At 40.2% G+C, this 22,290-nt stretch overlaps 2 protein-coding genes across 6 annotated transcripts in view; one reads left to right on the top strand and one right to left on the bottom strand.

Annotated features, from left to right (window-relative positions):
* Positions 1–13,423, bottom strand: part of LOC109201181 (Fc receptor-like protein 5) — a 41,100-nt gene extending 27,677 nt beyond the window's left edge. Inside the window, exons 1-5 of one of the 2 annotated variants that reach the window (XM_025903520.1) lie at positions 13,169–13,423; positions 9,844–9,876; positions 9,437–9,700; positions 9,112–9,357; positions 8,547–9,025 (exon numbers count right to left, since the gene is read on the bottom strand). In XM_025903520.1, coding sequence (XP_025759305.1) covers positions 8,901–9,025; positions 9,112–9,357; positions 9,437–9,700; positions 9,844–9,876; positions 13,169–13,199 — 699 coding nt within the window. In that variant the 5' untranslated portion in view covers positions 13,200–13,423 and the 3' untranslated portion in view covers positions 8,547–8,900. Of the gene's footprint in view, positions 1–8,546; positions 9,026–9,111; positions 9,358–9,436; positions 9,701–9,843; positions 9,877–13,168 lie in introns of those variants that run through there. The other variant, XM_025903519.1, reaches the window with a different exon arrangement.
* LOC102080591 (V-set and immunoglobulin domain-containing protein 8) overlaps positions 1–22,290 on the top strand; it is a 50,189-nt gene that overhangs the window by 16,347 nt on the left and 11,552 nt on the right. For 2 of the 4 annotated variants that reach the window (XM_025903467.1, XM_025903466.1), the window contains 3 exons: positions 20,003–20,042; positions 20,335–20,679; positions 21,001–21,357. In XM_025903467.1, the coding sequence (XP_025759252.1) occupies positions 20,003–20,042; positions 20,335–20,679; positions 21,001–21,357 (742 nt within the window). Of the gene's footprint in view, positions 1–17,417; positions 17,689–20,002; positions 20,043–20,334; positions 20,680–21,000; positions 21,358–21,595; positions 21,813–22,290 lie in introns of those variants that run through there. The other 2 variants (XM_025903468.1, XM_019356753.2) reach the window with 2 other exon arrangements.

The raw sequence follows: 22,290 nt of genomic DNA, 5'->3' as shown, positions 1-22,290 counted from the left end.
TACCCAGGTGATGCCCTGGCGGATAAGGCGAGCACAGCAACCAGAGCAGCAAATGGCGAACCTTGACGATCTGAAAGTTCTGAATGTTGTGAATTGAATGCTGACAGCACAGCACACACACTCTGTGACATGTACAGGACTATACTCTGAGAAAAAGCGAAGCGTCCAGAGATTGTCTCCCTGGGCTTACACTGTGCGATTTTTGGCCCATTTTGAGACGATTTTTGAGTCGTGCGACCGTTTTGGTGATCGGCCCGAGTTTGGCCTTCATCGTGCGTCGTGCATCGTGTAGTATACGTGGGGTAACGAGAAGCGATCAACACCTCACGACCTGCTCCCGATCATCAATCGCCCGACCGTCGTGAGGGTGTCACTGCAGCCGCTCACACTGCGCACGCGCAAACACATAAACGTTGGTGAAAAAGATGGAGTAGCACGGCAGTGCAGCGTGTGATCTGGACACAAGCGATGGAGGCACTTGTAGAACTTTGGAAAGCTCATCTGAGTCTTTTCGATGTGACCTCACAAAATTATCACGACCACAACAACCGTGAAAATAGTTGGATTTACACTGCTGCTCAATCACAGCTGCCTGATCAATGTTTTTCATTAGCAATTTAGCAAAGTTGATGGTGGTGGTGTGCCTGTCTGTGTGAGTGAGAGACAGAGAGGCAGAGCCAGCGACAGATTTTCTGTTATAACCTTCATTTTATGGACGCACAGTGTGAGCACTCAGGTCGCATCAGAGCATCGGGCCGTATAATGTGAGACCCTGCATCGTGACCTATGAACTTCTAACCCCTGCGAGTCAATCGTACAGTTTGAGCAGAAGCTGAATAACGCGACTGAAAAAATCGCACAGTGTGAGCCCGGCATTAGCTTCCTTCAGCCTTAGAGACGTCTCAGCTTTTCACAGATCACGTCTTCATGTTACACAGAATCTCCGGTCTCTCTGCAAAAAATTTCCTTCGCTTCCCGTGAACTCACATGAAGTAAATAAAGCAGCAGCACTTCTGTAAAGTAGCTCAGACAAGCAGCAACAGGAGCTTCTCCAGCTATAACCTAATGCACAGAGGGGAGGCTTATGTAACAGCAAGGGAAGTCAGGTGACCGGAGACCACAACATGCTCAGACAGCAGCTGCTACTTATATATGACAACCTAATGTGATTGGCCAGTAATTAGCAGTGAAATATTAAATTAAATATTCATTCTGTTAGAGTCTGACACACAAAATAAACTCCACCCTCTTCCCTGTTTTTCTTCCATGTGTGTGAAATATAGATTGAGACATTGTTACATGTTTAAATGCACTTAGCTGCTGTGATATGATTGGCTCATTACATATTTGCATTATCAAACAGTGGGACATGTGTACATAATAAAATGGCCAGTAGGTTTGTACTGTGATTAGACCAGTTACTCTTTTATCACATGTTGCATGTTGATTCTTCATAAATGTGCATTTATTTAACTCTCAGTGTCTCCGCTTTCTGTGGAGGACACAGATGAGGTCATAACATCATTACATCGTAACTGAAAACATCACAATTAAAAGTATGAAGAAAATGAAATTTGTAGTTAATGATAATAATTGTGTAAACCACACTTTAACAGTGGAGATATAAGTATTTCATTTATAAAAATAAATATATATAGTTAGTTTGTACTATGTGATCTGAAAGTACCAGATGCTTTCAGATGATCTTTTGAGTGTTGGAGAGCTTGTTGTTGCCATTGAGTGTCAGTAGATGGCAGCACCAAGCTGTAGTTTAATCTTGATCATCAGAGGGACATAGCTGATGTCTGTCTGTGTGTGTGTGTGTGTGTGTGTGTGTGTGTGTGTGTGTGTGTGTGTGGTCCTCTCATCTAAACTAGACAAGATTGTGCATGCATATTTGTCATCATGCAAAGATTACTTTCCTGTTTACTGGCTTAAATAAATCATCTCTTTCACACCTCCAAGCAATCCAAAATGCTCCTGACACGCTCTAGCAAGCAAACTCACATTATTGTATTTTTATTCTTTTTCCATTTGGTCCCAGATGATTTTTAGAATTAACTTTAAAAACTCTCACAGTTGCATACAGACCACTAAATGGACAAGTTCAAAATCTCTTAGTTGTCCCTGGTGCAAGACTAAAGACTAGGATGGAGGGCAGGGTCCAGAAAAGTTTACCACTCCAGCTCCATTTAGCTGACTCCTTCAAAAGTTAGAGAAACTGCTGTGAAATACTAGTTCCTATAAATGTTTATCTGTTATTTGGTGGGGTGGGGGTTTTGCTGTATAGCCAGAGCCCACTGTATTATTTTTGAGTTCCTTCCAGGTAGTCTGGCTTCCTCCCCCAATCCAAGGAGGGTGTGAATGGTTTTCTGTCTCTCTGTTTTAGGCCTCCAACCCCCCCCCCAATATGACCCTGTATTGCACAAATGGAATGAAAATGGATGTTAAGATGGATAATATATGCAAAGTTTCAGATCACATAACACCTGCAGATACAGTTGTTTTTCTTTTTTAAAACACAGTTTAACCAGAATATACATAAAAAATCTGAATAAAATATAGAAGTTTGCTCACACACCCTTATTTTAAAAAAAAAAGTCATCAGCAGCTGTACATTTTTGCCTCTTCTTGCTTCTCTTTGATGTCGATTTCTCCATAAATGACATCTTCTGTTCTCACAGCTGACTCGACTGCAGCTGCATCACTCTCTGCATAAGAAAACACATAAAGCGAGCATCAGTGCAGGCAGTACAGTCCTATAGATACTGCTGCTGTTACATTAATGATGACATAAAACTCATTCAGATTAATTATGCTCCACCTTTTTGTGCAGGACTCAAATGGGACATGATGGAAAACTGATCAGGTCCAGCTGTCAGGTTGTTGTGTGCGGGCGAGGAAGAGATGACCCAAATGCAGGACTCACGGTGCAGAATGATGATGATGATGATGATCTATTGGAGCGAGTGAATGAACAGAGCAGGAACGACAGGACTGACTAACTCACTGGAAGACTGAATGGCTGGCTGAACAGCTGAACACAGACAGAAACAACAACATCAATGACACGACGGTGAACGACTAGGAACAGAAGACTTAAATACACAGACTGATGAGGATGATAATGAGAGACCGGTGAGCACACAGCTGAACATAATCTGGCTAACGACACATGAGACGAGCTGACACAGGAAACAGGAAGTGAAAAACATGGATGTGGCAAAATAAACTGAACATGACCAAACTGAAAACGCTGGGTCAACGACCCAGGAAACCTGACACCAGCAGCAAGCATCAGCATACTACTGCAGATAAAAATCATTATAACTAATAAATGTCTTGTTTATGTTTCTTAACTTTATTTGCTATTTAAATGATAAAATCTTCTTATTGTTTTTGTTATTTATGTAGTATTTTCTTGATAGGTCTGTCGCGGTCCTGGGTCAGTGACCCCGTGTTTGGTATCTGTTTAAGTTGTACTCCCTGATTATTGTTCATGGGTTTTAGTTCTGCTTGTTATATTTTTAGTCCTAGGATTTTGGTTTCTGTTATTTTGCCTTTCTCATGTTCCTTGTCATGTCTTGTCTCCTTTTTCCCTCTGTCTCCCCCGTCAGTCAAGTCTCTGTCTCAGTGTCAAGTCTGCGTCTCTGTGTTATACTTCCTGTTTTACTTTGACAGTCTCTTGTCTCATGTCAGTGTTTCTAGTTTTGCTCCCCCTTGATCTCGTCATGTTTAATTACTCCCATCTGTGCTCTCCTCCTGTCTCATTCCCTCATTATCCCACAGTGTATTTAAGGCCTGTGTTTCTCTCTGTCAATGTTGTGTTGTACCTGCATTACGCTGAGTGGTTTTCCCTCTGTATCTCAGAAGGTTAGTTTTGCTCTAAGTCTGGTTAGTTTCTCTCATTCATGTCACCAAGTTTCTAGTTTTCATTATACAGTTTACTTTCCAGTTGCCATGTTTAAGGTTTTTGTTTGTTTGTGAAGTTATTTCTGATGATGAGTTTTCCCAGCAATAAAGCTGTCGCTTTTAGTTCATCCCTCTGTGTTCAGTGAGTCCTGCATTTGCCTGCCACACAGCACACCATGACAAGGTCAGGCTTTGAACAGTAAACACAGCCACACATCAGAAGACAGAAAAATGAAAAAGTAGTAAAAAGTCAGTGGCATGGAAGAATAGGAGGGAGAGAAACAACTAAACCTGGCATGTGGGGTTCTTTTAAACCATTATTTCCTAGTTTCAAGCATGGAGTGTGAAGGGTTTTGGTTTTTTTTCATTGTAATTTAGTTTTATTTTCATAGCGCTAAATCATAACAGCTGTTGCCTAAAGGTTCTTTCTATTGTGAAACCCTATAAAATGACCCCTGTATGAGCAAACACTTGGCAACAGTGGGAATGAAAAACTCCATTTTTAACAGGAAGAAATCAGCTAGAACCAGGCTCAGGTGGGAGCAACCATCTGCCATGACTGGTTAGGGATGTGCGGATGAAGACAGGACAAGAGACACATGGAAGAGAGCCAGAGGTTAATAATTATTAAATCTAATTGCATCATGGGAATCCCCCAGCAGCCTACACCTATTGCAGCAAAACTAAGGGAGGATTCAGGATCACCTGGTCCAGCCCTAACTATATGCTTTAGCAAAAAGGAAAGTTTTAAGTCTGATCTTAAAAGTAGAGATAGTGTCTGTCTCCTGAATCCAAACTGGAAGCTGGTTCCACAGAAGAGGGGCCTGAGAACTGAAGGCTCTGCCTCCCATTCTACTTTTAAATACTCTAGGAACAGCAAGTAGGCCTGCAGAGCGAGAGCGAAGTGCTCTAATGGGGGGATCTTGGCTCGAGTTGGCAGGTCGCCTTGTAAATGGAAGATTGCCGGTTCGAGCCCCGGCTCGGACAGTCTCGGTCGTTGTGTCATTGGGCAAGATACTTCACCCGTTGCCTACTGGTGGTGGTCAGAGGGCCCGGTGGCACCAGTGTCTGTCAGCCTCACCTCTGTCAGTGCGCCCCAGGGCAGCTGTGGCTACAATGTAGCTTGCCATCACCAGTGTGTGAATGGGTGAATGTAGTGTAAAGTGCATTGGGGTCCATAGGGACTAAGTAAAGCACTATACAAATACATAGAGTTGGATGTCTCGAGACCGGTCTTGGTCTCGAGACCACTTTTACGTGGTCTTGGTCTCGTCTTGGTCTCGCTGTTTCGGTCTTGCGTTCTCAAATCGACGTAGTGTTCGGGAGATTTGGAGTCAACCATCAACGGAGCGGGGGGGTGGCTTACTGGGCTTAAGCCCGGGTCATTTTTTCAGAAGCCCGGGGTCTTTTGGAGTGTAATTTGTTAGTTAGATGCCTGACTGACAACTGTATAAAACAAAAACAACACACGAAGCGCAGAGCGCACCGTCGTAAATTCCCCCTAATTTTGGTATGATCCGAGCTCAGGCACTAGGCGACTGAGCACAGCACCCATGTGAGCGAGGGGGGAGAAGCTGCTGCCTGCGAGTTTGCTGCAGACAGAGGAGAGCTTAAGTTTGACCAGGTACCAAAGCAAATCATTCGTACTGAACTAATAATGTAAATATGACGGTGTATCACAAAAGATTGATATCAAACTGATCAGTTGGTTGCGTTACTTGCTCTTCGAGTGAATCAACAAATGGATAAATAAAAAGCCGAACGACAATGCTGAATTTTTAGAGAGTCTTAGCTTACATTTCATATTTTCAGTTCTTACCCTCCACGGCTAAACAAACTCTCTAAATCGGTTTCAATTGTGTACTGATGAACACAACAATGGACATGAGGAGCTTCTTTCAAAGAAAAAACTCAGGTAGATGTTATTTTATATATTATGCTTTGTATGTTGTTCAGTATATCTATGCAAAACAAGAGGAATTTCAATACACAGCAGTATATTCACAGCTGAAACCAGATATTTACATACACTTTAGGGAGAAAACATAAAAACTATTTTTTACTGTTAAACATCAATTTAGAGTAAACTTTTTTTTTAGATAAATAAATGTTGAAATATCTTTTGAATTAGTTAAATGTCAGAATAAAGAGACAGAGCTGTCTATTTTAATCACTTTCATCAAATGTAGGAGAACATATACACTAAGTTTATTGTTAATTAATAAGAAAACTCCAGACGATTCCATTCTGAGCTTAAGAAGCTTCTGATAGGTTAGTAGAGTCCATGTGAGTAAATTGGTGGCACAGCTGTGGATGCATATAAGGCAAAACACAGAGCCTGTTTCTGTGACATGGGACAATCAAGAGATGTCAACCAAAACACCAGGAAAAGAATTGTGGAGCTCCATAAGTGTGGCTCAATTTTGAATACAATTTGGTGCCATTTGCAATTAAGAAATACAGATAGTTTCTCTCTTTACTCTTAAAGTTAACAAATATGTTTTTATATTTATCAATCTAAAAAAAAAAACATTTAGTCTGATTTGATGTTACAATTAAAAAAGTGTTTGTGTTTTTATCTGAAGAGTGTGTAAATATCTGGTTTCAACTGTATATTTGATGATGTTGGTGTTTGGCTTGATTGTCAGCACAAAGAGGGAGAGAGAGGAACAGAGAGGGAGAGAGAGAGGAACAGAGAGGGAGAGAGAGAGGAACAGAGAGGGAGAGAGAGAGGAGAATGAGGACAGAACAGAGATGGAACCAGAGCAGGTGAGACACACATGTTGGTCAAATGGTTGTTTACCAAAACTCATCAGAACATGTATCTAGTACCTGTTTCTTTTTAGATACCATTTGTTACTTTTCAATTTCTATAGTTATTAAGTTATGCAGGCTTGTTTGCACAACAAGGCTAAATAATTATATAAACTTTTCTGAATCTAAACAGTGTACTTTGGTAGAATTAAAAAATAAGTGTAGTGCAGGTCTATGATGATTTTCAGTGCTACTATCATCTAGTTCTGATTCTGGTTCTGTCTTGGTTACTGTTGTAGTCCTGTTTTAATTCTGGATCAGTTCTGGGTCTGGTTGAATTGGGATTTAGTCCCTGTGTCTTGATACAGCCCGACTTTGTTCTGCCTTGCTGCTTAATTAAAAAACTAGTTTAAGGTGTCCTGCATATGTATATAGAAGTAATATATGTATATGTATATATATATATGAAGTCATTCTTTTTTGAACAAAACTCAAAACAGAGCCTATTAATCTTACATACATTTCTACCCTCACTTAATTTCCTTTCGCTGCTCAGCTCTCACACAGTGGCTCAGTTATGCTCCAATCCCTCCATATTGTGGCCAATCACATGCGAGGATATAGGATAATATCATTATGTGAAAAACAGAGAGGGTGAGAGACGCGACAGTCAAGTGGAGCATCCGTCTGTCCTCTCAGTAAGTGAGACAGTAGACAGCGGTGAGGAGTGCATCGCAAAAACACATAAATATGCCTGATACCTGTAAACGAAGCAGCATCTGGCTGCAGTTTAAAGACTTTTTTTGTCTCGGTCTTGGTCTTGTCTTGGTCTCGGATTAGGCGGTCTTGACTACAAGTCTACAAATACAGGCCATTTACCATAATAGGTGTGTGTGTGTGTGTGTGTGTGTGTGTGTGTGTGTGTGTGTGTGTGTGTGTGTGTGTGTGTGTGTATTAACAGCCCTGAGGAGCTGACGAGTTTTCATCAATAAAAAGAAAGTGGACGACCACAGAGCTGTAAGTCTTTGTTATACACAGGGTGAAATACACTGTTTGGAACACAAGGAACAGCACTCACCGCTAACAGATACTACAAACACAGAACAACTACTTAGTGATCTATATATACTGTAGGGTTTGACTAAACTTTTAAAAATATGTATCACTAAACGATCCATACATTTTCTTAACAACTGGAGCAGGATGACTGAAGCTTATCGTCACTGGGATAGCGTGAAAGGCAGGCTGCACACCAGACAGGTTTCCAGTCTGTCACAGGACTAAGAAAGACAATTTAACAATCTATCCAATTTGAAATCACTAGTTAACACCTATCATGTCTTTAGACTGTGGGAGAAAGAACTGCCCCCATAAAGAACGTGCAGTTTAAACAGTAAACTGTTTAAACTGCACGTTAGTGTGGGGTGAAGAGTAAAGATAGTCTTCTTTGCAGTGGAAAGTTTTAAACCTTGTGGTCTGTAACCATGAAAACAGCTCTGTGATGGTTATTGCTGCTCAGACGAACAACCAGAATGCTTTGCAGTCTGTTACTTCCTCATACAGACCTTTATCTCTTCCTCCGCCAAAAAACAATCAGAACATTTGATATCAGCACATTAAAACCCATAAATGTTGTTCTAATTTCGTCTGAATGCCTATATTGAGTAGGATAGAAGACAAATTATTTATTTAATACCTGAAATCACTATTGTATTGTTCTTATTACTTTTGTAATCTAAAGAGTACTTTGTGGGTAGCTCTGTTGTCTTACAGCAAGAAGGTCCTGAGTTCAATCCTTTTGAATGTTCTCTCTGTTTTTGTGTGGATTCACTCTGGGTACTTCTCCAAAAACATGCAGTTAATAGGATAAGTTTAACTGATTATTCTAACTTGCCACATTAGTGTGACTGGTTGTCTGTCCATGGTGTACCCCACCTACCTGGGATAACCTGCAGACACCCTGCTTCCTTAAATTGGACACACAGAAGAGAATGGATGGACAGACTACATTCAGGATGTTTAACATTATTAATAAAGGGCAAATTTCTGCTTGAGAAATACTTGATGCAAATGGAAACTTTGGTTTGTTTGTGAGAAACTCCCACAGAGCTTCTTTTATCCAAGCTTCATCTTTCCTTTGGATATTGTTTAAAATTGAAGAACATAGTAACATGAGACGTTCATGCAACAAAAACAGTGTAAGTCTCACCTTTAAGTTTCCTTTCAACATGTCATTACACCAAAACAACCAGTAACATCACTACTAACACAACACAGACTGTTCCAGCTGTCAGCAACACGGGGACAAGTGGAGAGGAACCAGCAGAAGAGGCAGGTGGAGGTGTGGTGGTGTGTTTGTCTAAAATAAAGCAAACACAGTCATTAAGTTGTCGTCACATTGTGAATGTTGAAAGCTGCAGAAACACAGACAGGTGAGTGTGTCACCTGTGACAGTGATCCAGCTGGATGGAGACTCTCCATGACCGCTGATGTCACACTTGTAGAGGCCTTCATCAGACCTGGAAACATGCTGGATGGTCATGTGACCTGTAGAATCTTTCCCGGTGAAGACGCCATCTTTGGAGAAAATGGCTGTGAGGTTGGAGGGAGTGGTCTTTGTTTTACAGAGCAGAGTGACGTCATCTCCCTCCATCACAGGGAGGACAGGACTCTGCAGGATCACTGATCCACCTCAACACAGAGACAAACTACAGCATTTCATCCATTTACACACAGCTTCATCAACACTAACTCCACACACTCAGCTTACCAGTGACTGTCAGGTTAACCATGTTACTGATGGGACCCTCTCTGGACTCACACCAGTAAACCCCACTGTCATGAGGCACCATCATACTTATATTACAGGAAGAATCATCTGGTTTTCCCCACCCATCTCCACACGGAGTCCTCTGTTGTTTGCTTGTGTTTCTCCTCAGAGTCCATCCAGCAGAGCTGTCGTCCTCCTCACAGCTCAGAGACACAAAGTCTCCTTCAAAAAACTGAGAGCTGCTGGGACTCACAGTCAGACGAGCTGTGAGAGTTAAAATTAAAAAAAGATGTCATGGTTGTGCAAAGCAATTAAAATAATTCTTATGTGGTTAGGGCTGCCAACCCTAAACATAAAAGAAGAAGAATTTAACACATATTTGACATATTTAAAAGAAAATCACTGACCTTGGTTTGTCCTGCAAGGCATTGAAGTCAGAACTAAAGATAAGTAAAACTTAGGTTAGCATGTAAAATAATAAAGACTGTAATTAATTTGGCTCGTCTCATCTCATCTATCTCTCATCTCTTTTCCACCTACAATTTGTGAGTAAGTAATCCTTGTGGGAGGCATACATAATGTAAAAGAATAACAGACTGTGTTTTTGAACTCTTTAAGAAAAAGATCTATTCATATTTATTATTTTAGCTATCTTGCTATGGTTATATTTATAGTTCTTGTCTTTAGGTTTGTTACTGTTACGTTCCTCATTTCATCTCAAGTCTTCTTTTTCTTTATGTTTGTGCGTCTCCTGTGTCTAGACTGGGTTCTCTCTCTGTCTCACTAGTCCACTGTGTTCTCATGTCTGTTCTTCTCTGGTTCCAGTGTTAAGACTGTGTCTCTGTGGCTTTGTGTTAGTTATTGTGTGGATGCCCTAAAGGGCTTCCACACTATTGTTTTCCTGTTTTAAACTTTATTCTTCAAGTTGCTGCCCCGTTTTTTGGCACTGAACTACTCCCTCAGTTTTCAGCCGATTTTCTCCGTTCAAACTCTAAACTGTTCTGCTATTTCTGCTAATTCCGGCTATATCTTTTGGTGTTTATTACTGTTATACTTTTTAAAATATTACACTTTTTTCCTTTAATTTGTCCCATTGAAATGAATGGGAAACTTCCACAATTCTGCTAAAACTTGCTTGTCTTTGAAACTTAACTACTTTGTCATGCTTTCACCTAGAAACTCCATTCAAACTTTAAAATGTTCTCAGATCATTGGGCTATTCCTGTCTGATTCAGCTTTTTCAGATCTTCTACCGTTTTAATCTTATCTCTCTTTAAGTTTTCAGTTGCAGCTTTGTGATTTTTCAGAAAATACATGCGTTGCTATGGTTGCTATGCAATTAAGTCAGAGTGAGTGCTGGTCCGTTCTGAATTTTCTCTTCATGTCTAAACAACTTCTTGCTACTCACACAATTTCCACTCAACCCCCACAAATTATACATCAAAACGTAGGTATTTTTGCTGGCTTTCAGAAAATGTCACTATCTTTATTGTGAGGTTTACCGTTTTTTCGCAATTTGCCTCGGAGTGACACAAGGTCTGACAACTCCCCATTCAAAGTCTATGGGGAGGTTTTGAAATTCAGAGCTGAAATTCTGTAACGGGAGGCATTTTCAAATTGCCATATCTCTTTAACAAAGCAAAGTTAGGACATGAGACTTGTGCCAATATACCTTCAGACACTGCTGACACTCACAGTGGAAGCCGTTTTTACAATTATCTTACCGTTGAGCAATGAATTACGTTTGTTTGAGGGGTGGAAATCTGTCCTTCTCTCAGTCTTCAAACTCTGGAAATGAAGCCGTTTCTTCTCTCGTCATATCTCCGCGACGGAGGTAGAACGAGCTATGAAAATCGCAGTCAAAATACACCAAAGTCCGCTGATTCACCCAGTACAAGAATTATGCTGCTAGCCCTCCTAGTTTTTTTACACGACGTTTTGTAACTCCAAAAAACTGCGTTTTTCGCGATCTATTTTCTGACTGCCCAAGTATCTGTCTTTCAGACCGCCGCCCCCTGTCCAGGTGGCGCAATCAGTAATGACACGGCTCTGCAGCTCAAAGGTCGTGGGTACAATCCCACCTTGGTCCACGTTTTTTTTTTTCACTACAAATTTATACACTATCACAGACCTGTAATTTATATTGCTAATTTATTACAATTCTGCAAACTTTTATGATTTTAGCAGCTTTTCTAATATGGACCTCAGATTCTTGTTAACGCTCCATGGCAGAAACAAGTACACAGCCTGATGAAGCAGACAGAGGCAGTACCTCTGATTGGTGAATTTGAGCAGAACCAGGTTGTTCTTTCATTTCATTTCTTTATTTATTTCACACATAGTTCAACAGTGTTTCTTTTTCTACATACAGAACCTTCTGCCTCTTTTCAGCAGAAATTCTGCTCATTCACCTCTTCTCTTGTGTTGGAGTGCCCTCTTGTGGCGCCTTTTGGGTAGTGCCTTAGTAAACGTGAACACTGCAAAGAAGTGGTATCAGACTGGTTTGTAGTGGAGGAATTTGTTGCCAGTTTCTTTCATCTTTAATCCATATTCATGTTGTAATGTAGTAGTACCACAATATGGCAGAAACACTATGTTTTGGCACAAATACTTTGATTTAGTATACTTTAGCTTCTTCAGCTTCTTCACCCCTTTTCAGCAAAATTTTCATTTTTTTTCACCCCTTTTCAGCACAAATTCCAGCGTTTTTGGCTGTATTCAGAAAAAAGACAACTCTTTTGAGCAGAAACTCTGCTGATTCATCTCTTTTCAGCGCAAGTTTCTGCTTTTTTGCCTCTTTTCTGCAGAAATTCTGCTGATTCACCTCTTTTCTGCAAAATGTTCAGCCTTTTCACCTCTTATCAGCACAAATCTCAGCTGTTTTCAGAAAAAACCTCTTATCTGCAGAAATTCTGCTGATTCATCTCTTTTCAGCGCAACTTTCTGCTTCTTTACCTCTTTTCAGCAAAAATTTTGCTGATTCACCTCGTTTCTGCAAAATTTTCAGCCTTTTCACCTCTTATCAACACAATTCTCAGCAGCTTCTGCTCATTTCAGCAGAATTGTCCATATCTCCACCTCTTCTTTGTCAGAGTGAGTTTAGCTCAGTGAGATGAGTGGCTGCCTTGAGACCAGGAGGGCCAGGTTCGAATCCTGCTCACGGCAGTGTTTTTTTCACCACCATACAACTTTTTGCAACTTTTCATCTTTTTCAGTTTTTGAGCAGACAGTTTCAGCATTAAGGCATCCACACAGCATTTTCGCAGGAAATGCAAATTTTTCTAGTTGCTTTTGAGCTTCAAGTCCAAAAACTTGTCCCATGTGAGCTCACAAGAACTCAATAAAATTAAACATTGGAAATCAGAAATCCATCAGTTTATTAGCCCTGTGCACATTTCTACTCCGTCATTTCTAACACCAAATCTGTAAGGCTGTTCCTTTAGTGATTATTGGATGTTTTCGAACTCACTGTACTCGATGCATAAGAAACATTTCTAACCAGGACTGGTAACAGTAAGCATGAAGTCGTGTGTCCACTTTAAAGATAAGCTGATATAATAACTAACTAACCTCTGTCAAGTTCACTGTTTCACAGGGTAAAAATTTCCCTTTAACCTGCTGTTCAGTCCATTCAGCCTGTCTTCTTGCTCTAACAGTACCTTCTTCTCCATCATTGTTTATTAACAGAGCAGAAAAAGTCCAACATTTAAAAGGAAGAAATTCTTCACTTACAGAGCAGAAATAGTAGAGACGTGTCATCCATTGTCCTTTTGACTGATGTGACCCGTTTTCTCTTTTTGTCATAGACACAGTAAACTCCGCCCCCTTCCCCCACATACTTTTTTTGCCTATATGTAAGATGTTTGTAAAAAGTAGATTAAAAAATCAGGACAAAAAATCAAAAATATTGTTTAACAGAAGATAGTAAAAAAGCAGGCTCTCGAAAGTCGCTTTTTGAAAATCATTGACTTGTTTTGAATTTGAAGCACCGCATGAACTGAGACCTGGGGGGGACCAAATGATGCAGCTTTGAAAGTACAGTTTTTCCCAGACTTATGATTTTAGCAGCTCATTGAGGCCTCCACTCTGGAAACTGTTCTCTGCCAACAAATGGCTCATAAATCACTTGTGCAGGCTGCTTTCATGTTGTTTTACACCAGTTCTGATCCCACCATCTAAATGCTGAAGCATTAGACCAGACTATGTTTTTACAATCTTCTGTTCTCAGATGTTTGTGAGCCTGTGTGAACTGTGGCCTCAGTTTCCTGTTATTAGCTCTACACTCTTGCTGTTGTTACGTCCTATGTGCTGTGTGCTCTTCTGCATACCTTGCTTGTAATCAGTGGCTATTTGTGTTGCCTTACTATCAGCTTAAAGCAGACTGGACTCTGACCTCTGTCATCAACAGATGGTTTTGTGGGGAAATCCTAGAAAATCAGAAGTTTCCATCTGGCATCAACAGCAATGCCACATTCACCTTTACTTAAATTACCTAAATCAAATGAGAATATCTGTAACTCGAATGCTGTTGCCATGTGATTGGCTCATTACATATTTGCATAAGAAAACAGTGACATTTGTACCTAATAAAATGGTCAGTAAGTTTGTACTGTAATCAGAACAGCTCCTCTTTAATAGCATGTTGATTTCAGTGTTTGTTTCTTTATACATGTGTGTTTCTCGGCCTTATGTGGGCACAGAAATGAGCTGTTGTGAGTTCCAAGTAAAGCAGTGAAGCTTTACTAGTAAAGCACTGCTATGTTAGCCATGGGCTGTGGTTTCAGACTGATATGAGTACAAATGTGAGAGTAACAGATACCACAGAGTGGCTCATCTGTGTGAAACTGGGGCACAAAAGGTACCAGTATATTTAAAAGGTTCAGTTTGCAGGCCTGCATTAACACTAAAAAGTTAAAGATGTATATCATTTAATGTGAGGTAATATAGAACATTATAAGGAAAAATAATTAATGTTCATGTAAAAGTAAATATTCGGCCTAATATTATTTTTCTTTAGTGAACAGGTGGATACATGCCACAACATTAGAACAACCATCAACTAAAGTTAATGACATTGATTGTTACAGTTGTTAAACTGTACATTGTTACATTACAACATTCTTTTTGGAAACTTTACTTTGATGTGGATGTTACTCTGAGATGTGCCATCAGCTAAATGCCATTTCAAACCCAACAGCACTGCCCCAACAGGACAAGGATGGAAACAGCATCTAGTGATGTGCATGGGTGGTAGACTGCAGTACTCATTGTAGGCAAAGGACCTTTCGACCAACTGTCCCTACATTTAAAAGAATGTTAATTTGTCTAATTGCCTTTGAGCCTCTGAAAATGGAGGACTGTTTATTAAAAAATGACTTAATTCATGGCCAGTGAATGCCACACAGTAAATTACAGCTGGACATTTGCACTTCAGTCACATCTTGATTAAAGTGTCAAATATTTTGTGGTGTTTTACACATCCACAGAATGAGGTTAGTGACCTTTCAGTGGTGCAGACCCAGGGTTGGTGGGCTTGTTGGTACTCTTTAGTTTCAGTAGGTGGGAGAACCTGACCATAGTGTAATCTAGGGACAGACAGAGCTGATGTGGTTTTTAACACACATCATATAAAGCTTCTCATTAAAGATTACAATAATTCCAGATTACAGGTCACCTAATTTCTGTTACCAGATGCCATAGTGTGATATTACCAGTGGTCACTCTTCAAATTGTTATAGAAAAAATGTTCTGCAGCACAGACTGTTGACAGAAATCCTCTTAATGTACACAGTCTACATATTTCTCTGTATTAGGAATTTTACTCCATGGAGGTTCTATATTTGTAAAATTTCATTAGAGCCCAAAATTGCAAGAGTTTAGTTTTATGTGAATGACATCATGATTTAAAGACTGTGGCTCAGTGAAGAGAAACGGTAACATGCTCAGGAACAAAGCCAGAAGCAAGAAGCCAGGTTTTATGTGGTCCACTTCCCAGCTCTTACTGTGTAACTACTGTAACCTTACTTATGTCACATAATTTTATTTTTTTTTAGCCATGTTTAATTTCTGTAGATTATAATCACAAAAAATATTGATTCTGTTCATCTGGATGTAGCATTTTCAGTGGGAGAAACGTTTCGTCACTGATCCAAGTGACTTCTTCAGTCAGTCAGTACATTATGATATACATTTATAATATGAATTCATGTCGCATACTAGATTTTGTAATAATATCTTATGATTTGACACATTGGAGTTGATTCATTATCACTTTATAATTTAATGTATAACACTGAAGTTGTTTATTATGGCATTTTGTGGGGTAATTTTGGTTCCTACCTACTGTTTATGGTTGGACTGTTTATGGTGTAATGTTTCCTGTGTCGTGTGTGTCGAGGAGTCAGAAATAAATAAAGAGTTAAGTATAAACTGTCCTGTAGTGTTGGTGTTCATTATTGAAGATTCCTTTAAAATAACCTGTAGCCCTCCATACACCCACAGCTCAGAGAGACCAGAGAACGCTACCACAACCAGAAACCAGGGTTACACTACTTTCCACTGGAGAAAAGCTAGAAAAGGGTGGATATATATTCTTGGGAATATACTTTGATTCAAATATTACAGCACATTAATAAACTTGAGAAAATTTAAATAAGATTTTAAATATAATTAGACAGAGGGCAGCTTTAAAATCAAATCAAATCAAATCAAAATTTATTTATATAGCACATTTAAAAACAACAGTTTTGATCAAAGTGCTTCACAAATTAAAAAATAAAATAAAATAAGACAGATACAACGCAGGAGGAGAGAACCATAAAAACCAACCAAATGATAATCAAACTATCTTACATCAAAGCCAGAGTAAACAGATGGGTCTTTAAACGAGATTTAAAAGACTGAACAGTCTCAGAAGAGCGAATGGCAATAGGGAGGTTGTTCCATAGTCTAGGAGCTACAATGGCAAAGGCACGATCACCTCTGGTTTTCAACCTAGACTAAAAATGGGTATTGGTAAGATTAGGAATGGAGCTGTAGCGTCAGCAGCAGATTCAGCAGCAGATTCAGCAGCAGACTCTCCGTTAAGCCAAAGTGGACTGGATGCAGGCCAAGGCACTGTGTCTCTGCTGTGGGATAATGCGATCTTTGGCTGCTGTTGATGTGGACATGGGAGGCAACAGCAGCTAACAATTTACTGGGCTTCATTTACAGGTTACAGAGATTTCCATCCAGATGAAAAGCATCTTAACTGGGAGAGAGAAAGGGCAAGGAGGAATTGTTTTGAGTGGGACGATGAGATCACCAACCGTTTTTATACCTCCTACTCTTCTCTGCAGATATTGATATGACATTTCTAGGGGATGATGATGATGGGCCACAGGACGGACATTGAGCAAAGTACAGCCTTGCAACAATAACATAAAGACAACTGTAATGTCTGCAAGCATGGGGCAAAACACAGGTCCTCACTGACTGGACAAGCACACACACTCATTTATATCATTACTCAATAACTGTTTCCAGTTGGACCAACTTCTACATATATCACACAGACACATGTTACAGTATGAGTGCATGTTTTTAACATCTAAGTGTAACAATATTTGAATCCTTCACTCACCCATCAGATCTTCATTTTTGGACCATCCATTCAACCAAGTCATTGACAGCACTGCTCTGATACAAAGTCATACTGGTGTACTCACCCTGCTCTCTGCCACTCTTCTTATTTTAAAACACAATTTGTTTGCTTGTCCACCGTTAAAGTGTTTCAGAAAATTAATCAGAGAAGTGTAAAATAGCTGAGCAAATATTTTCAGAGCTAAAATTCAGTTAATAAAAAATGTAAACTTTATAAATAAGATTTGATTAATAAGATCAAAGCACAACTTGTGAAACTTTGTGCACCCAACACCTCTTAGGATCGTGTACCACCACTCCAGAGGAGTAGATGGCGGTAACACACTGTTGTCTTCAGGAACCAGGGAAGAAAAGATCAAATCCCTGGTTTAACTATGACTCATTTTGAAGTCGCGCTTGCAGCACCGCACCAGACAGTTTCACGAAAAGCCAGAAAGGAAATTCCAAGTCTTGGTTTGTCTGTTACATTCGGACTGCACCACTGACTGGATACATCACTTTGACGCACCTGCCGTGGGAGTTCAAGAACAACAACATGGATTCTGTAGCATCTGCGTTAGGTCACTGTGCTCTGTTCTCCTGCGTCATCTTCATGGTTTCAGCATCTCCAGGTAAGCTCTGAAAGCGTTACTGTATGTACAGTAACGGCATATAATCATGAAGGAACAGACTTCTTTTAATTGTTTTTTTCACTGCGCTCCACCCAGCGCCCAGAGCAGCTGTAATGAGGTATGTTACACGGTGATGGATTGACTTTTCATCTGAGTCATCACTGACTGGAATTAAGATCTTAATGCTGAATAAATGATTAAAAACAGTGAACATGTTTAATAATACTGACACTGGAATAACGTAGCCATCAACTGTTCCGTCCCGCCCTCTTCTATCTGTACTGTTTACAGTCATACATGCTGTAGATGTGTGACTGTCACACTCGTCATTATTAGACAGGTCTAAAAGTAAAGTCAGAAAATAATATTTTCTTTTTTTAAATTTAGTGACTCAACAGCTGCAGTCATCAGCGCCATGCTGCCATCCTGGAAGTCAGTCTCATTTTGGATTTCAAAGTAAAAACAATTTAATAGCAAACCTATAAGTAAAGACCGGGATCTTTTTCTCCCTCACAAGAAATTTATTTTAAGCATGTGTTAGTACAATCCTGTACATGTTTTGGTTTCTGTCACGACGGCATCTGTTCCTTTATGTTATTGATATGTTATGTCTTAATTTGCATTGCTTTTGACCTCTTGGGGCCACCATAGAAAGCTCTATATGAGCTTTTTAGTTTATCTATTTACTTTTTTATTTAAAGTTTAGTTTAGGATCACAGTTAATCAACCTCAATACATGTCTTTGGACTGTTTGAGGAAACCCTGCAAAACTACCCAGTGAGCACCCCTGCAAACATGGAAAGGACATGGACACTCCACACAGAAGGGTTCCAAACAGCAGGTGGATTCTAATATCCTGGAAACCAGGAAATAAATGAATATTTTCCTATTTTGTCTTTAAACATTTCTTTTCCTGTTGTTTCTTTGCTAAATATGACTGTGAAAAGGACCAGGACCTGACACACTGTTCCGTGTGGCTTAACAGACTTTATTGTTTCCAGCGGTCTCACACTCCTGTGATCTCCTGTGAAATAACACTATAGGTGGCAGTGCTAATGTCTGTTTATTATTTAAGTTAATAAACTGTTTAGTAAATGTTCTTGTTGCCATTTGATTTCAGGATTGTCAACTAAATATTATACTATATACACTCAGAGTGGATATAGTGGATGTAGCTGAGGTGATAGAGCAGGTCACCTATTAATTGGAAGGTTGGTGGTTCGAAGACTATCTGTGCTGAATGTTTGATAGACAACACGTACATAGAAAGAGCAAAGAAAAATGTTCTTGGGTGAAAGAAATAAATTTGAGTACTCAGATTAGAATATGAACTGATCCATTTACCATTTACACACCAAACTGCCACCCAGGTTACATTCACACCATCAAATTCCTCCAGAGGATGTTTTGATGGCGAGCCCTCATTTGTGAAGTCCATCAGTATGTTTCTGCCTGTTCAGTCTGCGCCCAGACCAGGTCACTGAGCTCACCACCTGCTGGTTTACTGTTCCCGACAGCTGTGATCCTACATCATGGTAGATTTCCTCACTAGCCTCCAGGTAATGCCACCATACTAACTATTGCAAACTGTTTTTCCAAGGCTGTGTATTTTGTTTCTCTACAAGCTTCCTTTAGCCTTAGAGACCTCTCAGCTTTTCACAGATCACATCTTCATGTTACACAGAATCTCCGGTGACATTCCCTTGGACTGAGAACCCCAGTTCACTTCTCATGACTGACTAATGGTCAAACCAAGAGGACCAACCAGGAATTGGACGCCACCCTCACTGTGTGTTCTAATCAAACCATCAGCTTGGGGCTTGCACCTGGCCTGTGCCAGATACATCCAACATTTGATGACCTTCTCTGCAACTGGATTATTCCTGTTTGAGGCTTTACTGGAGTATCATTTTTTCCAGCCCAACAAAGTGAGTTCTCTGTTCTTTCTGTCCAGCATCATCATTGCCACCAAGGTGGACCTGCATAAAACTATGGAACAGAACAAGCTTACGGTCATTGGATCCCGGCCTCATCTACACTCCAGGTCAGAAAGTTACTTCCAAAAGTATCGCATTGAGGACCAAAAATGGTCTCACAATTACATTGGTCCATTTGGGATCAAGTCTCATCAACCCATCACTGTCCATCTTAAGCTCTCCAGAATAAAACTTGAACTGTACAAGTGAAATTGAGGAAGATTGAAATCCGAAGATTGGGAAGATGATTGGACTTTCAATTTTGATTTAGATTTTTTTTTAGATTTTAACATCTCAAATGCAGCATAAATAATACGAGTTTTGCATTTCTGAAGCAGGGAAGAAGAAAAGATGTGCCTCGAGTTGAAAAGAAATATGGTAAGAAGAAATATATATGGTCACAAAACTGACATTATTAACAGATGAATTTCTTTTGTACTAACCCAAGCTTCTAGTTGACACTTTGAGCCACGCATTATGTGCACGCCTGCATGTGTGTGTATGTGTGGCTTTGCATTTTTTTCCCTCCAGTTGGTTCTGACTGCACCAGTGGACCAGCTGGTCCACGTCCTGTCAGCACAGATCAGTGGGCAGAAGCTCATCTCGATGATCAGCCCTGTAGAAACTGGAAGTTGCCCTTTGACCTGCCTGATCTTTTTTCCTCTTACAGACCAGAAAAATATCTCAGCCACTGTTGGGGAGAGTGTCACTCTGCCATGTAGAGCTCCAGATAACTCCATCAGAGCTATATTGTGGAGCAGGCCTGACCTGGAGCCAAAATATATCCTTTTGTACCGTGACAAGCAAATTGATCCAGAAGAGCAGCATCCATCTTTTAAGAGCCGAGTGGATCTGCAGGACAGACAGATGGAGGATGGAGATGTGTCTCTGATTCTGAAGGATGTGACGATTAATGACAGTGGAACATACGAGTGTCAAGTTTTTATGAAAGGACCAAACCAGAGGAAGAGAACTGCTGACTACATCACCATCATCAACCTGACTGTTGTTCCAGGTAACTTTTCAGAATTCAGCTTGTCTGTGATCAGAAGTGAAGCTGCTTTATGTTGCTGAGGATTTGAGATGATGTTAAATATTATTATTATCACTTTTTAAATGACACATAAAGAGTGAAGGGCAGAACGTTTGATAAAATTTAAAGCCCTGATAATAATTGCTGTTTAAGTTTGCTTATGACTCATTTGTTATCTTGGGATCTGTCACACTGAAGGAACAGATCACACCATACCTGTGCTCTCTGTTTGCTCTTCCCTGTGAGCTGAGCAGTTGTACTTTGTCCTCTTACCTCTCTGCTCTGTGTTGTTTCCTCTTTCAGACCAGAAAATCTTCACAGCTGAGTCTGGACAGAACGTCACTCTGCCATGTCGAGCTCCAAATATCAGTGCTCCCATCAGAGCTGTGGAGTGGTTCAGACTTGACCAGCTGGAAGGACATGTCCTCATGTACCGGGAGGAGCAGTTTGTTTCATTCAACCAGCTTCCATCATTTGTAAACCGGGTGGATCTGCAGGACAGACGGATGAAGGACGGAGACGTGTCTTTGGTTCTGAAGGATGTGACGAGGAATGACACTGGGACATATCAGTGTTATGTCATTCAGAGAGGAACGAACCACATGAAGAGTGTTGTGGAACATATCAGCATCATCTACCTGAGTGTTGTTGATCCTCCAGGTGAGTGAGTAGAGTTGAGTGTGTGTGTGATCAGAGGTGAAGCTGCTTCCTGCTTGTTGATGTTTGTTTCTAAAGATGTTGTTGATGAGACTTTGTAGAAAGCAGCTGGTCTGAGTGATGTGATCAGAGTGCAGTAGATAATGTCTGACAGCAGTTTGAAGAGGAAATGGATTCTGTTCTGTTCTTCACTCATCACCTACCTGACAGCTGACACCTCACACCTGTTTCTCACCTGCAGGTCAGACAGGAGGACTCACAGAGGATGGATCTGTTGGACTGAAAGTTGGTCTGTCGGTTTTTGGAATCCTTGTTTTAATTGTTGGTGTTGTTGTGGGTTTTGTGATCTTCAAAAACACTAAAGAACAAAAAAATGAGGCTTCAATCTGATGGGCTTCTGGTGAACCAGAGTGTATTTATGTCAACTGCGCTCCTGCTGCTATTACTTCTCTGTACTGTCACTTAATAGGGGATCAGTCAGAGAAAGACAGACTGGCATATTGAATGCATTAGACGAGGGGTGTTCAACTCCAGTCCTTGAGAGCTACCCTCCTGCAGCTTTTAGATGCATTCTTGTTCCGACACACCTGAATTAAATGAATGGCTTGTTATCAGGTCTTTGCCAAATTTGATGGCATGCTGAAGAGGTAATGCAAGCATTTAATTCAGCTGTGCTGGAGTAGGGATGCATCTAAAAGCTGCAGGACAGTAGCTCTCGAGGACTTGAGTTGGACACCTCTGACTTATGTCATGAAATTGTCTTTGTGGAGGACACTGTTATTTATTTATTTATTTATTTATTTAAACTGTGGAAATTTTGTTTGACAACAAAATGTAATCATATCAATGCTAAATGAATAAACATGTTCTGTTAAAATAAGATGGAATTCAAAATTTATACACATTGGGGAAAAAGCCTTTAAGAGATTACACAGG

Source organism: Oreochromis niloticus, linkage group LG3 (genome assembly GCF_001858045.2).
Source record: "Oreochromis niloticus isolate F11D_XX linkage group LG3, O_niloticus_UMD_NMBU, whole genome shotgun sequence".
Classification (NCBI taxonomy): domain Eukaryota; kingdom Metazoa; phylum Chordata; class Actinopteri; order Cichliformes; family Cichlidae; genus Oreochromis; species Oreochromis niloticus.
The sequence above is the reverse complement of the archived record's forward strand: the minus strand, read 5'-3'. Positions and strand labels throughout refer to the sequence as shown.